General features: G+C 31.1%; 2 protein-coding genes across 2 annotated transcripts in view; one reads left to right on the forward strand and one right to left on the reverse strand.

The window, feature by feature from the left end:
• LOC104729103 (UDP-glycosyltransferase 72E3) lies at positions 9,781-11,567 on the reverse strand. Its single transcript, XM_010447994.2, has one exon. It carries the CDS (start codon positions 11,473-11,475, stop codon positions 10,030-10,032), a length of 1,446 nt encoding a protein of 481 aa, XP_010446296.2. The 5' UTR covers positions 11,476-11,567; the 3' UTR covers positions 9,781-10,029.
• The window catches only part of LOC104727367 (dolichyl-diphosphooligosaccharide--protein glycosyltransferase 48 kDa subunit), a 3,398-nt gene continuing 2,717 nt past the window's right edge, over positions 15,392-16,072 (forward strand). Inside the window, exons 1-2 of the mRNA XM_010446450.1 lie at positions 15,392-15,787; positions 15,878-16,014. Of these exons, the coding sequence (XP_010444752.1) occupies positions 15,514-15,787; positions 15,878-16,014 (411 nt within the window). The 5' untranslated portion in view covers positions 15,392-15,513. The remainder of the gene's footprint in view (positions 15,788-15,877; positions 16,015-16,072) is intronic.

The following is a 16,072-nucleotide window of genomic DNA, read 5'->3' on the forward strand; positions in this document are numbered from 1 at the left end:
CAAGTAAGTTTATATAAAAAAAACACAGAACGCTTAGTAGACGGGTGGTTTCTAGTACCATATATGCCTAAATAAATGCCTTGCTTCTTTATTTGAAAGGTGTTCAAACCTAGATGATATAAAGTAGGAAAAAAATATATACAGAATTGACATGACTGAGGGTTTAAAGTAGTCTCTGTCATGGGAAAAAAAAATAGTAATCTACACTTTCATCTTAGAAAACGGTCACTTGATTTCAAAGGAAAAAATAGTTAATAGAGTGGCTTTTTGAGGTGAGTAAAAGAGGAGAGTAATGTATAGGCAACATGGGAAGGTATATAAAGAATAAAGTAATTTTTACATGGAAAAATTGTATTCCGACATTGAGTGACGGCTATGCACGTGATGTTCACGTGGTCTTCAAATATCAACGAGGATAAAATTCAACTTATCTACTGGTACGTTCGTTCGTTCGTTCGTTCGTTCGTTGCAAGTTAAAAACAAAACAAAAAGGAAGAAAGATAATAATTTGGAATCAAAGTGTCTGATTGTTTCACGTAACTCTATATAAATATATATATATTGTAAAACGATCAGAAAACGACTTGAAGGTAAGAGATATTGATGTTAGTTAGTTAGACCAAATGGACTAGATTAAAAATCAATGTGAAAAGAAGCTCTCACATAAATGTATATATTAACTTCTTCTTTTTTTTGGAACAACCAAATGTATATATTAACAGAATTTAATTTATCGGGTAATGAAAACGTGATAATTCGTCATCCAATCAAAACAAGAAAACGATCAAAGCTTTTGTAGTTGTGATATATATGTCCCCCCATTAGCTTTCCGATCCTCACTATTGGAGGAAGACACATCATACAACTAACATAAAATTAAAGTTATATCATATGCAAAATTAGAAATGGTGGTGTTTCTCAGGCCATCATTTTGTCTCTTCTAAAGTCGCATCCTCAAAATATATCATAGACTTAGTGCAGTTTTACTTTTACATATATCTCAACTCAAACTCGAACGTATTTCTTAAACTTGCTTCCGTACGTGAACGAACCGGGTACTTTGCTGTTTCCGTATACTAATACAATGGTAATTAAGGATGACACACAAGATAATCAATCAATAGTCGTATCCGGAAAGAATCGAAACTTCATTAACGTGAAGATAAATATGTGTAATAAAGGACTGCAAATTTATTTCGGAATTTTTGAAAAGAAATAAAAAAGAAAGAAAGAATAATGACGAAAAAAAAAAAAAATGACGAAAGAAGGAAAGTGGTGACAAAGACAAGTTCCACGCAAGTGAATTGAGGTCAGTCACATGGGAATGCTTTCTAATTCTGGTTACGTGTCGACTCCCTCTTATTCCTTTTTCTTTGGACCACACTTTTCCGTCCGCCACGTGTCTTCATACCTTCCCCTCCTTCTCCGGCCCTTCTCTTCAGTCTTTCCCATCAGATTCCCATCTTTGACTAATTTTATTTTATCTTCCAGTTGTTTCATTTGTTTCTGTGTGAAAAATAATTCGAACTCTTTTACTTATTTATAAAAAGATTGGTTATTACAGTATTTATTACAAATGTTCTGGTTATTTTGATCATATTATCCTTTCTATCTTTAACAAAAAAATAAATTTACACTAAGTAGTATATATATTTGTGTTAAAAATACAAATCAACTTAAATAGCGTTTACAAGGAATTAACTTACATACGTAGCTCTTTTTTTCTTTTTTTTTTTTCTTTTTTTTTTTTTTTTTTTTTTNAAGGACTTTTGTTAATTTCTTGTCACTACAAGAAAATAAGGCGATAACTGACGGAATTACTGACGGTACTAATCCGTCGGTAATTACCAACGATTTACCGACGAATATTTGACAGAAGATTAGTTTGTCGGTTGTTCGTCAGAAAATTACTGACGAATAACATCCGTTAGTTTTTCTAACGGATTACCAACAAATATATAATTTTTATCGGTGATTTTTGATCTGTCGGTAATCTGTCAGAAAAAACCGACGGAAAACTGACGTATATAAACTTTTCGTCGAATGTGTCAAAATTTGGTATGTATTTTTTGAATCTGTCGGTAATTCGTCGGTAATTCGTCAGAAATATCCGACGGATAACTGACGGTTTATATGTGGATAGTGTAAAATCTTCCTAACTTAGCTTCTTAATGCATTTTTTTTATAAGTAATGTATAAAAGATGAGTTTTCAATGCCTAACTACTCTTTTTTTAAACAACATTCTTGAAAATTTGTGTTTTTATAGAAAAATAGGTTGTTTACTTAAAGTACTTATGGTGTGGTATTACATATTATGGGTAAGTATTTGTCATTTGTCTTTGAAATTTTTTTCTTTCTAATTTAATCATATAGATGTTTATTATCACAAATAATTTCATGGTTAGTATATAATACATATTATATGCATATTTGTGAGTAAAAATTATGAAATTAAGAGATTTAATCTTAAATCCATCGGTAATCTGTCAGTAATCCGTCAGAAATAACCGACAGAAAACCGACGAATATAATATTGACAAAATTTTGGTATCTGTCGGAAATAACCGACGGGTATCAAATTTTTTGCCCGCGAACCAGATACAAAGAAATTTGAGAAGCGGGAAATGAAAATTTTTAAGATATCACTGACGAGCTATCCTTCAATTATTCTGTCAGTACCGTCGATATTACCAAAGCACTTCATCTTCTTCTCCCTAGATTGTTTTTATTTTTTCCAAAATCTTTCTGAAATCCTCTCTCCAACTATGGCTAACCTTCGAAAATTACTTCCTTCAAATCTCGCTAGTCTCTCCTACCACTCTTTCCAACTTCTTATAAGATAAGTTCCATTTTTATATTTTTTTATAGATTTGCTTAGTTCTCTTAGATTTCTTAGGAATAAGATAGATTTGTTAGGTTTGATAGTTTGTTCTATTTAGGTGTTATTGATTTGATGAATTGGTTTGTAAGAGATGTGTGTTAGATTGGTTAGACTTGGGTTTTACTGGATTTGATGATTTGGTTTTGATAAATTGGATTTGATGAATTTGTTTAGTTTTTATAGGGATGGGTATAAGTCTTTTATACATTTTATAATTTTTTGATATATTTTGTTTGTTTTTTACAATGGTTTCTAATATTGTTAAGTATTGATTTTATACATTTTATTAATTTTGCTTTTATTTATTTTAGTTAAGTATATAATGTATATTATGAATTTTTAATATTGTTAAGTATATATTGTTATTTTTTGGAACAATTTTTTAGTTTTTTTTAACAATTTCTTGTTTCTAATATTGTTAAGTACTGGTTTTATGCATTTTATTAATTTTGATTTCATTTATTTTCAATTAAGTATATAATGTATATTATGAATTTTTAATATTGTTAAGTATATATTGTTATTTTTTGGAACAATTTTTAGTTTTTTTTTAACAATTTCTTGTTTTGGGTTTTTAGAATATATTTTCTAAAACTTTTAAACTTCTGAATTTAATTATTTAAGCATTTAGATAATAAATATTTTTAGTATTTAATTAAAATTGTATAATTATGCTATTTTTCTAATTTTTTTTTAAATTATTTATATAATCCGTCGGTTATTCCGTCGGTATAACGAGAAATTTTCGAACCTTTAGCCGTCAGAAATCTGTCAGTAAAACGACTGTCAGAAATTTATTGGTAAAATTTCTGTCAACAATTCGTCGGTAATACCTGGTCGGAAATTCTGTTAGTAATTGCCGACGGATTTCCGACAGAATAATTTTTCCGACAATTTAGATCCAACGGACTTAATCTGTCAGTTTTTGGTCAGTAATGGGTGTTTCCGACGGTTATCTGACATATATGCCTGTTAGTTTTAATCTGTTTTCTTCTAGTGTGTAGACTAATGAGTTGTGAAATCTTTAAACTGCTGTGTTAATTAATACCAGCCGTTTAAAGAGATAGTTGACTTTTATCTCTCAATTCATCAACAATTCAACATCCATAAAGTATAATTCAAACAGATAGGCACTTACTTACCATTGATTGATTATGATTTGTTTTATTTTTCGTGATGGAATTTTTTGGGTAAATCTTCTTAGCTATATAGTTTTTTTTTTTTTCTTTTTGGAACTCTCAGGTTGGTATGCCAGTATCACGATATCTAAAGAACGCATGGTTAGTGAGTATTGTTCTTTAGCCTTTCCACCGTCTGATTTCAGTATGTTCCCTTTTTTTATATAACATGTTATTTAAAATAAAATAAAAACATAAACGATGTCTGGAAATATCTTTCAATTGAGAAATTCCAGTATTTTCTTATTTATGTTAGCTGAGAAATGCTTTCTACATTATTGTCGTCACACAAAAACTAAAAACTTAAAAAGCAGAGACATTCACCAACTTTAATTTGTAAAATTGTATTATCTTAATGTCTTAACCATTAAGCGAGATGTAGTCTTATATATATATAGACTTTTAAGCCGATAGATGTGGCTAATTTAAGTTCGTATAGTGACTTGTGCAACTAAGATCATTTTTACATTAAACGTATATATATGATATGGTCCTATGCGAACGATAGATATGGATAAGAATTGGAGTTTTGCGTAGGTTTGTTTACTACTGTCTTAATATGGGATTGAAAACAAAAGACAAAAATGGTAATTAATGTGTGAGATGGGGATTCAAACCTAAGCACCAATGTCAACCTCTAGTTTGAAAGTAACGATAATATCAATACACTCGTCCATTAGGGTTTATACCTATATAAGGGTTTATATATATTACATAAACAAGAAATAGAAGATAAATAATACTTTACATTATATGTGAAAGAAGATGCGCATATGGCACATGATAGATTCTTTTTTCTCATATGCTTTTGAGTTGGGACTTACGATTTATTTGTCCTTGTTAACAGTATAATAATGTTCTTTTCAATAAACTAATCCGGTTTAATTATCAGTAAAGCAAAATGATTAAAAGAATTAAATGTCATGTTTATCCCAACATCGGCCTTCCTTGTTTCCCGTACTTCCAACTCTCCTAGTGCTTTGCGTAACAGATAGATAATTGTGTAGAAAGATTCCATACGTTTTTGCTACTTTAATAATTAATCAAAAGTTAATCTATCAAATTAATCAACAAATTCGTACTCTAGCTATCGTATTATATTCTGACTGGGGTGGCGACTGATTGATTAATTAGCAATATAATTAACTAATAAACTTAATTAGTACTCCTCTGTTTTTTATTAGTTGTCGTTTAAGGTTGTTTCACATATTAAAAAAATCATTAATTTTATTGTTTTATTACTTTTTACTAGATTTTTTAATTTTTTGATTGGTTAAAACATTAAAATAGTTGGATAAAATTAGAATATTTATCAAACATTTGCATTGGAAATCTAAAACGACAAATATTATGACATAAAATTTTAACTTTAGAACGATAATAAAAAAAAACGGTGGGAGTAAGAGCTAGTCTTTACTACTGCAGGGTTCCTGAATCCAAAAATACATGATGTAAGAGATTCTATCCGAAATTCTATCCTAAACATTTGGAAATGCAAACATAAGTATAGGGACTAAGTTTCGTACAACTAGACTTTAGATTAGATCCAAATCCTGATTAATTTGAACACTTTATTTTTTTCTTTAATCTGAACATTCATATAATATATATATATATATGGGTTTGCGTAGAACTATATAAACACACCTATTTAATGAATATATCCAAGTTTTTTTTTAAATACAGTAAATATCAAATCAACTAATCAGGTACATTTTCGGATCCGTCCCTATTGTTAGATTGGTTAAATTGTTTTTTTGACAGCTGTTAGTATTGGTTAAAATAGCAATGTCATATATCAAAAATTTCAAAAATACTAATAAAGTAGGAAACGGCATGAAAAATGTCACTAGCTAATTTATACCAGTTCTAATGACCCCTAAGTTACGCCACGATTTAGGGTGTTGTTTAGTGATTAATTAATTAACTCCCAGTGTAGATTTCTCGGAAACCCAGTGGATGCTATTTTGGACTGATTTGGTTAAAATCATCAAAGCAATTACCGAGCCTAGTTAAAAAAAATCGACGCTAACAAAACTCACTGCAAATATATTATATTAATCGGATCTATAGGGGGGACGAACTTCGGGTTTTTCTGATATATATACTAATACTACATTACTACTAGTAGATAAATCCTAAAGTTGAATATAAATGACATTCGTTTTCGTTAAGACTTCTAAAAATGATACTACAGAATGTTGTATCTGTATATATACACTACAGCATAATTTGTTATAATTATTAACAATAATTTATCTCTAATGGAAACTCAACATTTTTCGGAAAACGTTGTCGATTGCCGTAAAGCTGAAAGCTAGTAACACCACCAAGGCTAATTAAAGGGCTCTATACTTTGTTGGTTATTAAGATACTAATAAGTAAAAAGATTCTAAGTATAAACTTAGATGAAAATTATAGTATAAACATTCATCACTAGAAATAGAATAAAGAAAAAGAACCGTACTAAAATTTGATAGGTCACGTGGATCCTCATCATCCGCTTGTATATATATTACTTCGAGCTGTATTCTCGTACAAAATTACAAAACATGGTACATGGACCAACTTTAAACACATGACAACAACTGGTGTTAATCATAAATTCATTTATTAAATTGTTATCAGTGACAAATTACTTTACTTAGCGATAATCTAAAACCAAGTGTCGTGCTGTGGCGGCAACATTCGTCTCTAGCTAACACAAAAATAAAAATCTTGTCGGAATAAAATTAAGCTGTCTTACATCCAACAACACTGGAGTGGGCTTTATTTGAATCCACGGGCATTTCTTTTTGTTTGATTATATTATTGGTCCGTTTCCGATAATAGTAGCACTTAGCACATGCTGATCAATTTTTTTATATCGCGTAACAGATAAGTGTAACGATAAGTGTTTTTTTTTGTTTTTTTTTTTTTTTTTTTTNGACAACACGATAAGTGTTTTTCTTAATTCAAAAAGTTTTTTTTTTTTAATTAATGGACGTTTTTTAATTTTGAATTCAGCTCAACGCTTCTTTCATTTAACCGTAGCAAAACACACAGCTGGTTTGGCGATCTCTCATATGCGGAACAGAACTGAACCAAACTACATTAGTCATTGGACTGAAATGTAAAGACCCGCGAGAACTATCTCTCTCGCAAAAATTCTGAGATAAGAAGAGGTGATGACATCGTGTCGATTAGGTTAAAAGAACTGGGCCAACTGGCTATGCGCTGTTGGGTTATTTAAGCCGGTTGTAATAATGTCCTGTGTTTTGATAAAATTACATCCGGTTATCTATATTTAGGACTCACTGACTATTATCTTAATTTCAGCCGGTTATAATAAGATACTGTCGTTAGCTAGTTTAATTATATGAGCTCAAAATTTGGGCCGTTTTGTAAAGAGAATAATATAGTAAGCCCATTAATTTAGGTATTACAGAAAACATGAAACAATATGGATGCAGGAACAGCTCTCTATGTAGGAAAAATTCATAAATTCCTTCAGGCCAAAAACTTTAAGGAAGACTTAATTGTTATTAGTTTCTTACATAAATATAATTAATTATTGAATTCAAAAATTTAAATGAAAACCGTGTAAATATAATCTAACACTATTTCTTATGACTGTCAAATCTTTCTGATATAGTTTTCATAATTACATAAACTAGAAATCTAAGGATCAGGGCCGGCGATGATGCGGTGCCAACGGTGCTTTTGCACTGGGTTGCAATTTTTCAAAAAAAAAATTATAAGGTTTAGAGTCTTCAATGTTCAATATTTTGACAAAAATGGTCCTAAATTTATAAAATTTACAATTAATACTTAAAAAAAAAAAAAAATTGCACCACGCTCAAGAAAAACTTGAGCCGGGCCTGCTAAGGATCATATATATATATATATAACTATATGTAACATAAGTTAATTAGTTTGATCTAATTTAGTCAGTGCAAAAATTAAAAATGATTCAAACCACGCAATATTGTCCTATCATTTAGTAATTTTCCACATTTTATTTTGGATATAATGACACGAATAATCACAGATAATCATAACAAGAAATATATATGATAAAAATGGCATCTGACATTATGGCATAATGTGTGTCTGGTATATGCATGTTCTTGTTTCTAATTATAAAATGTTTGGAATCTGTCGTCATAATAAATTATACTCCCTCTGTCCGATAAAGATTGATGTTTTGGTATATTTTTTTATCCAACACAAATTGATGTTTTGTAAATTTCAAGAAGTAATCATTGAAAATATTTAAAATTTTGAATTATTATTGGTTTATATTTTTCTCTCTACCAAAAAGTAATTATAAATTAATTTATAAATAAAAACTAAAAATTTTCTTAATATGTGTAAAAGTGTCAAAACATCCATCTATGTCTTATAGAGGGAGTATGTTTTATTTATTTGATTCGTTATATGTGCTTCCAGTGTAACAGAAAAAGCAGGGGTAGAGGAAATGTCACGTCCAGTCGATGTAGCCTTCTTGTTTCTTCTGGTTTGGTGCTCCAATAAAAAGCAATTACAGTGAGCTATTTAGATTAAATACCGAATAAGATATGACAAACTACCGTTCTTTTCGAAAGTTTTATTATTAGTTTATGATTTTATCTAGAAGGTCAGCTAGATGTGACTTCAGCATATGATTAAAGTCAGATTAGACTTCAGCATATGATTAAAGTCAGATTAGAACATCGTTGTCGACTTGATTGTTAAATTGTGAAGACTAATTTAAAGTACGCTAAAATATCTATAAATTAATAATGTTTTGGGACCAAGATATTTTATTAATTTATAGTAATATTAATTTATCTATAAATTAATAATTATTATTTTATAGTGTAAATAAATAATTATTAATTTATAGGTATATTTTTAATTGTTTAGTTTAATAAAAATAATGAATTGAGACAATTTTTGCAAAATAAGATAAGAATTTTGGATGTTGTAAATTTTATGGTATTGGAATTGAATGTGAAATAATTAAAAAATATTATTGACAATGAATTACAAATATTATAGACAAATTCACTTATACATATGACATAAATATTCAAATTTATGAATAAGAATATCTATTCTCGTATTTTAATAGTCTATCAAACTATGAAAATGTAAATGATGCATATTTAGAAATTGAAAATTTTAAAAAATTTTAGCTGTTTTATGAAATGTTATAGAATATTTTATATCATTATAGTTTGAAGATACAACATAACAATTGTTTTATATATATGAGGTTTAAGAAAAACATACTTTACTATATCAGCATCTAAATATATATATATATATATATATATATATTTACATGATTATTAATATATGATATTATCGGAACCATATTTTATATGGGGATTTCAAAAAAAATATTATTTTATTATTTTATCGAATTTTGTTAATTTTGACACTGTCCCGACTTGAAACTAGCAAAATTTATTAATTTATAGTGTTTATTAATTTATAGAGTATTAATATATAGAGGTTTTCCTGTAACAGGTTAATCATCTAAACGTCGTTTTATTCTTTTTTTTCTTTTTCTTTTATATATAGCGAGGAGAATAATTCTTTATCTTTGCCCTGAATCGGTCTCTCAACCGGTTAAACCCATATCATGTTTTGGGCGATCAGTAGGATTAAGTCTTGTATTCGAACATCGGTAACAAAAGAAGACTAATTCACATGTCTTGTAAGTTATAACATAGTTTTACTGTTGTCTCATCTATTCGAAAAACTGAAACGTAACAGTGGTTTTTAATTATTAATATTACAAGATGTTTTTTTTTTTTTTCTTTCACAACAACACCGTCTTTTTTAATATTACAATGGAAAATTAGCTGAGAAATATCAAAACTAGAAACATCCTTACATTACAACAACCGATTATTCTATTACAATGTAAAAAAAAACACTAATTAGGAAACGACATGTAAATTCAACCACTAAAAAGAGCTAGAAAACATTGACCAATTCTACGCACCACGTGCCAAGTCCCCGATACGTTCCAAAAACTGTTGACACTCCTTCGTAACTCTGCAAAGCGACTTGTGCGCTGAACCACTACCGTCAATGCTCGACGACATCTCTGCCGTGTCTCTCAACTTCTTCACTTTCATTCTCATCTCCTCACCTTCCTTCTCAGCCATAACCTTCCTCACCAACACTTCAATCTTCGACCTAGAAATCGCCTCCTCTGTATCATCCACTCTGACGGCGATACCTAGCTCGTCGCTGAGCAACGCCGCATTCATATTCTGCTCGGCGAAAAGCGGCCATGCGATCATCGGAACGCCACCAACGACGCTTTCCAACGTGGAGCTCCAACCACAGTGGGTTAAAAACCCACCAACGGCCCGATGGGCCAGGACTTCAGCTTGCGGTGCCCATGATGGGATCACGAAACCTCTATCGCAAGTACGAGTCACGAACCCTTCTGGTAGATACTCTGGCGTGTTGTCTTTGGTTCCACCGCCGTTAGCCGAGAAATACTCGCTGCACGAAGAGCCGTCAACCGGTGGTCGAACCACCCATACGAACCGTTGCTGGCTCTGCTCGAGTCCCCACGCCAACTCGGTTAACTGGTTAGCCGTAAGAGAACCACCACTCCCGAATGAGATATAAAGAACCGACTCAGCCGGTTGTTCGTTTAACCAGTCAAAAACTGGATGTTCGTTCTTAGATGATTGTACCGCTCTGCATAACGGACCGACCGGATAAATCGGTACACGAGCGACCCGGCCTAAAAGCTTTGGGTCTTGAAGAGATTTCAATGATTTGGGCTCCATCTCTTCCCATGTATTCACCAAAATACCATCAGCATTTGGGTAAGCCAGACAGTGACGAACCAGATCCCGGTACACCGGTTCGTCCGGAACCAGATATGCATCCAAAGTATCTTCAAATCTAACCGGTTCACACCCCGGTACAGTGAGCGGGTTTCTTTGCACTGTGTGGTCTTCTTTGATATCTTTGCCCAAAGTTGGATAATATATGGAAACACCGAGATAACGCGCGTTGGAAGCGATAAACACATAAGTCAACATGTTTAGTTCCGCTCCGAGACATAACGCATCTGTGCCGAACAAGTCGATAATCAGAGCCGTTTGCTTTTGATGCATGGCAGCGATCTTTGATCGGAGGGCTGGAACGGCTTCACGCATAATGACTCCTATCTTGGTCACCACGTGGTCTTCCGGGTCCACTAAACCAGAAATGTTCGGCGAAGGAAGAGCGACGATGTCAACGCCGGTTGAGTTTATGAACTTTGACTGAGCGGAGGCTGCGTCGGTTTCAAGGACGAAGACGGTGACATGGAAGCCGTGGTTAGCGGAGAGACGCTTAGCTAGCTCGATCACCGGCATGACGTGGCCCATTCCGGGACTGGAAAACATGGCGGCATGTGGTTTTGTGATATGCATCACTACTTCTTCAGTTGGCTGGCTACTTGTTTAAATTTCGAGAGATTTGTTTTTGTAATTCTTTTTGTTGTTGATGGATGGGTTTCTATGGTCATTGCAGCATATGCGTTACTTACTTATTTATAGTCAGATTTCTATCATTATTTGTAGATTAAATAATTGATATTGAACATACATTTATTGTAGTCTAAAAGTTGTATTAGGTGATAAAACAAATTAAGAAAAAAAGTAATGACATAAATATATGACTAAATAAAATGACTAAATGAGTAAGACTAAATAAAATGAGTAATTAGTATTAGCTAATCTCATATTTTAATAAAATGACTAAATGTTGACTTTTAAATTTAAAGTGTAGATTTTCTTTTTACTTTATACAATTTATATTTAACTCATGTATACTTTATACAAGTTCTAAACATAAAACTAAAATTCTCTTTTAAAGAAAAGTTAGCTTATATTCAAGGAAAATTTATGATGGAGCAAATAGACATCTGATTTTTAGCTGAATCATGTATTTAGGTTCAAATTTGGTAATTTACTAAATAAGTAATTAAAATTTGATGTTTTTGTAATTAAAATTAAATCTTGATTAGCTTTTAAAGAAGTGTATAAACATTCTAGAAGAAGTGTGGGAATATTTTAGTGATACCATATTGCTACTCTATATACAGTTCAACCGCCTTGCGTGTGAGTTGCATTTTTTGTTTGCTTTTACTGGTGCACATGGCCTGACAACTGACTATTAGTAAATTAAATATATGCAGAGATGCGGTATTATCGCAAGAAATGGTTGGACACTGATTAAAATTGGATTATGGCAGTATCAATGTTTGTAGAAGTTGATATTTTCAGTGTATATCCTTGTCTTTTTATTTTAATTGATATTCAAATTTTACATATAAACAAAAAAATCTCTTCCGAGAAAAACATATAAAAAACAAATTTTATGAAATATATTTAATTTAGTTTTTCATCATCAAAATTTTTTACTAAATAAGAAAACGGTAAAGATATTTACATGTGCTGATTAATTTAGTTTTACATATGGCGTTTAATCCAAAATTTTGTTATAGGAACGATACATAAACTAAAATAAAAAAGAGAATATTTTATAAAATCCTTAATTAATAAGTAGATTGTTTTTGTTTATAGATTGAACAGAGTGCAGTGCACGATGGTCAATGGCTGACCATATTGAGATATGGAGTAAAGACCAGTCCGAGTCTTTTTTTGTTTTTTTACTTTGAGAATCCCATATTTCAGTTCGATAACACAAATTCATCTTAACATATAAAAAACATATTAAATGGATATAACAAAAAAAAAGAGAAGAAAGAACACAAATTCATGTATAAAAAAACATATTAAATGGATTATGCAAATAATATAGGCATAGATATGCGGATATAAGACTTAGAAGTAATGTAATTTTATTTGTTTAATTTATGTGTAAGATGAACAATGGAACAAGATTTTGTAAAACATAACGTGACGTATAGTGAAAAGTAAACAGAGATAGGAATCAACCATATAAACGCAATTGAAATATGGTTGTTTGGTTTTCAGTTAAATATAAAACCCAATTATATTATGTGATAAGTAGCTACTAACAAACAAAACCATATATAATGATTGTGACAAAGAAAATTAAAAAAATAGTTGTCTGTTTTATTTTTATTTTTTTGATAAAAATAGTTGTCTGTATTTTTAGCATTAATATGGATAGATTATTGTTCATTGTCGCGAGATCTATCTACCACCTCAATTGTCCTACAAATATTTATGATAATTATAGTATGATCATGTGTAATTGAGCAAAAATCTTTCGAGGAACATATATAAAATGACCAAATTAATCAGCACATGATCGGACTCACGTTGGAGATGGTGGATCACATGCCAGTAATATTTTGTTTATCTTATTTTAAATATATTAGTAATTAACATTGACCAGTAATATGTATACATATGCTACTAGTGAAAGAAATAAATATGTATGTATGTTTTGATGGAGAAGAAAATAGAACTTTAGGAGAAAAGAAATATAAGTAAGTGTTTTGATTCTATGATGAAACTACCGAATGCAATTATAGGCTTTTTTTTTTATATATATATAGAAGCATAGAGCCCACGTATATAAATCAAACTCTTAAAACGAGTAATAATAATTCAACACACAATCATTTCCTTTTTTTCTTTAAACCTAACCCTACTATCTTCATTCATTTATTCATGAATATCATCATGTCTTTGATTGCTCGTAACTAATTGGTCACATTATCTAATCAATCCCAGCTGATCTTACTTTACTAACTGATCCATCACATGCCTTACGTACAATCGATCACTGAAGGAGAAAAGAAAAACAAAACTGAGGTTCACCATTAATAATATAGAGCTTATAAAGTTTAATTGGTTAATCGTTATTTAAGGCGACAATCGGAGCTAAACAGTTATCGGCTATAACGTCCTACAAGAACATCATATTTATCACTCATGTTTCCACAAACATCATAGCTAAACAGTTTTAAAATTCAAGATAACTCTATTATTTAAGGCGACAAAAGGATAACGAGGCCCGTGGCTAGTGGATGCCATAAAATATATATGTTCATTCAAAGATTACATTATATGATGGCGGTCAGAGATAATCACCATTTAATCGTAAAACTCGAAAATTGGACCACTGTTGTTGAAATTTTTGTCTATTAATTATATATATAATATGGTATGAAAAACATTTTCTTGATTCCTTCTCATGCAATCTCCGTCAGTACGTAATATATTCTTCCTGCTCTCTGATAAAAACAAATACATTAAGTTATAAAATGGTGAGCCAAGACATTAAAAATTAAGTTTCACTGAGGAAATCATTGAATTTTTTTAAATGGTTTCAAGGATGGAAAACATCAAATTAACCGATAACCATTAATCACCAAATTATATATGAAGTAAATTAAATCACCAAATTAATCATATACAAAATTTTGTAAATGTCTTGATTTCTTATCTCGCTAGCTGTCTGTCTCCGTAGTTACGTAAAATAATTCCGGTGATCTCTAATGATCAGACGAAATATATAACTTGTTAAATGTAAGTCAACTGGCTGGAACGAAGAAAGCCGATCTCCGTTTTACGTAACGTACGTACGACTTTAGTTAATAATCACTCTGATTTGTTTATTTATAGAGGGGCCCGTCTTTGGAGTTGATAATATTATGGCGTTATGGTTTCGCTATTATAATTATTCCTTTGTCGTCTTGTCACCTAAGTAAATAATTAATATCATTAGTACACGTCAAGAAAAGTTTAGAAGAATTGATTTTACTACTAGAATCCTTGCCACTGCCGTAAATAATTTGCAACAAGGTGGTCTAACTGATCCATCATATGTGCGGTACTGCGGTCTAATTAATCTATCATCACCTGTTATAGTCATAGATTATTGTTAAATTACATACCGTGTATATATATAAGATTGAATAATTGATATTAACTCCGATATCACTAAAACATTTGTTGTTGCTCATAATAATGCATCATGAATAATTTTGGCCACGGAGTGACTAACAATTTAACACCAAAATTTTGTAGATGTATTAATTACTTTTAAACTAAATAATATATTTAATTAAAGTTTATAATCATGTAAACCTAAATCCGTCATGATGATTTCTAATTAAAATTATGTAAAAGGTTTTTTTTAACTATTACAAAGCAAAAGGAAAACATAAATATGGTTAGCAACCCTCCTGATCTATATAAATTCTCATTTAAGCCCATTATTGAACCCAATAAAGCATATAAATTCTCATGTAAGCCCATTACAAAACCCAATAAAGCATATTATAATTGGCCCATTTTTTAAAATAAGCAATAAAGAAACGGCGTCGTTCGAAAGTACGTGATCGTCAACGCCTGGTGCTACGATCAACCATCGTCGAGTCTCCTTCCTCTTCTTCTTCTTCTTCTTCTTCTCTCTCTCTAGTGGTCACACTCACTCCACAGCCGTGAAAAAACCCTAGGAACCAAAATATGATGAACCTCTCGAGATCCGTCGCGTTGATCTCTTTGTTCCTTCTTCCTTTACTTAGTTTCTCCTTCTCCGTCGATAATCCGACGGATCGGCGAGTTCTGGTTCTTCTCGATGATCTATCACTTAAGTCCTCTCATTCTATCTTCTTCAACACTCTCAAGTCTCGTGGATTTGATCTCGATTTCAAGCTAGCTGATGATTCAAAGCTCGCTCTTCAACGATACGGCCAGTACTTGTACGATGGGCTGATCATCTTCGCCCCATCGACAGAGCGTAAGATCCTTCGATCTGTCTCTTGATCGATAATTTTGTTTTATATCTCTGGAATCGATTTGTTCATATCTCATTTTATTGTTTATAAAGGGCTTGGAGGATCTTTGGATTCGAAATCCATTGCTGATTTCGTTGATTCCGGTCGTGACTTGATCTTATCGGCGGATACTTCTGCATCTGATCTGATTCGGAGCATTGCCACAGAGTGTGGGGTTGATTTCGATGAGGTTGGTTCCCACAGAATGTGGATTTATCTTTTTTTTTTTTTTTTTTTGGAAAAAAATG

This window comes from Camelina sativa, chromosome 11 (assembly GCF_000633955.1).
Source record: "Camelina sativa cultivar DH55 chromosome 11, Cs, whole genome shotgun sequence".
Classification (NCBI taxonomy): Eukaryota; Viridiplantae; Streptophyta; class Magnoliopsida; order Brassicales; family Brassicaceae; genus Camelina; species Camelina sativa.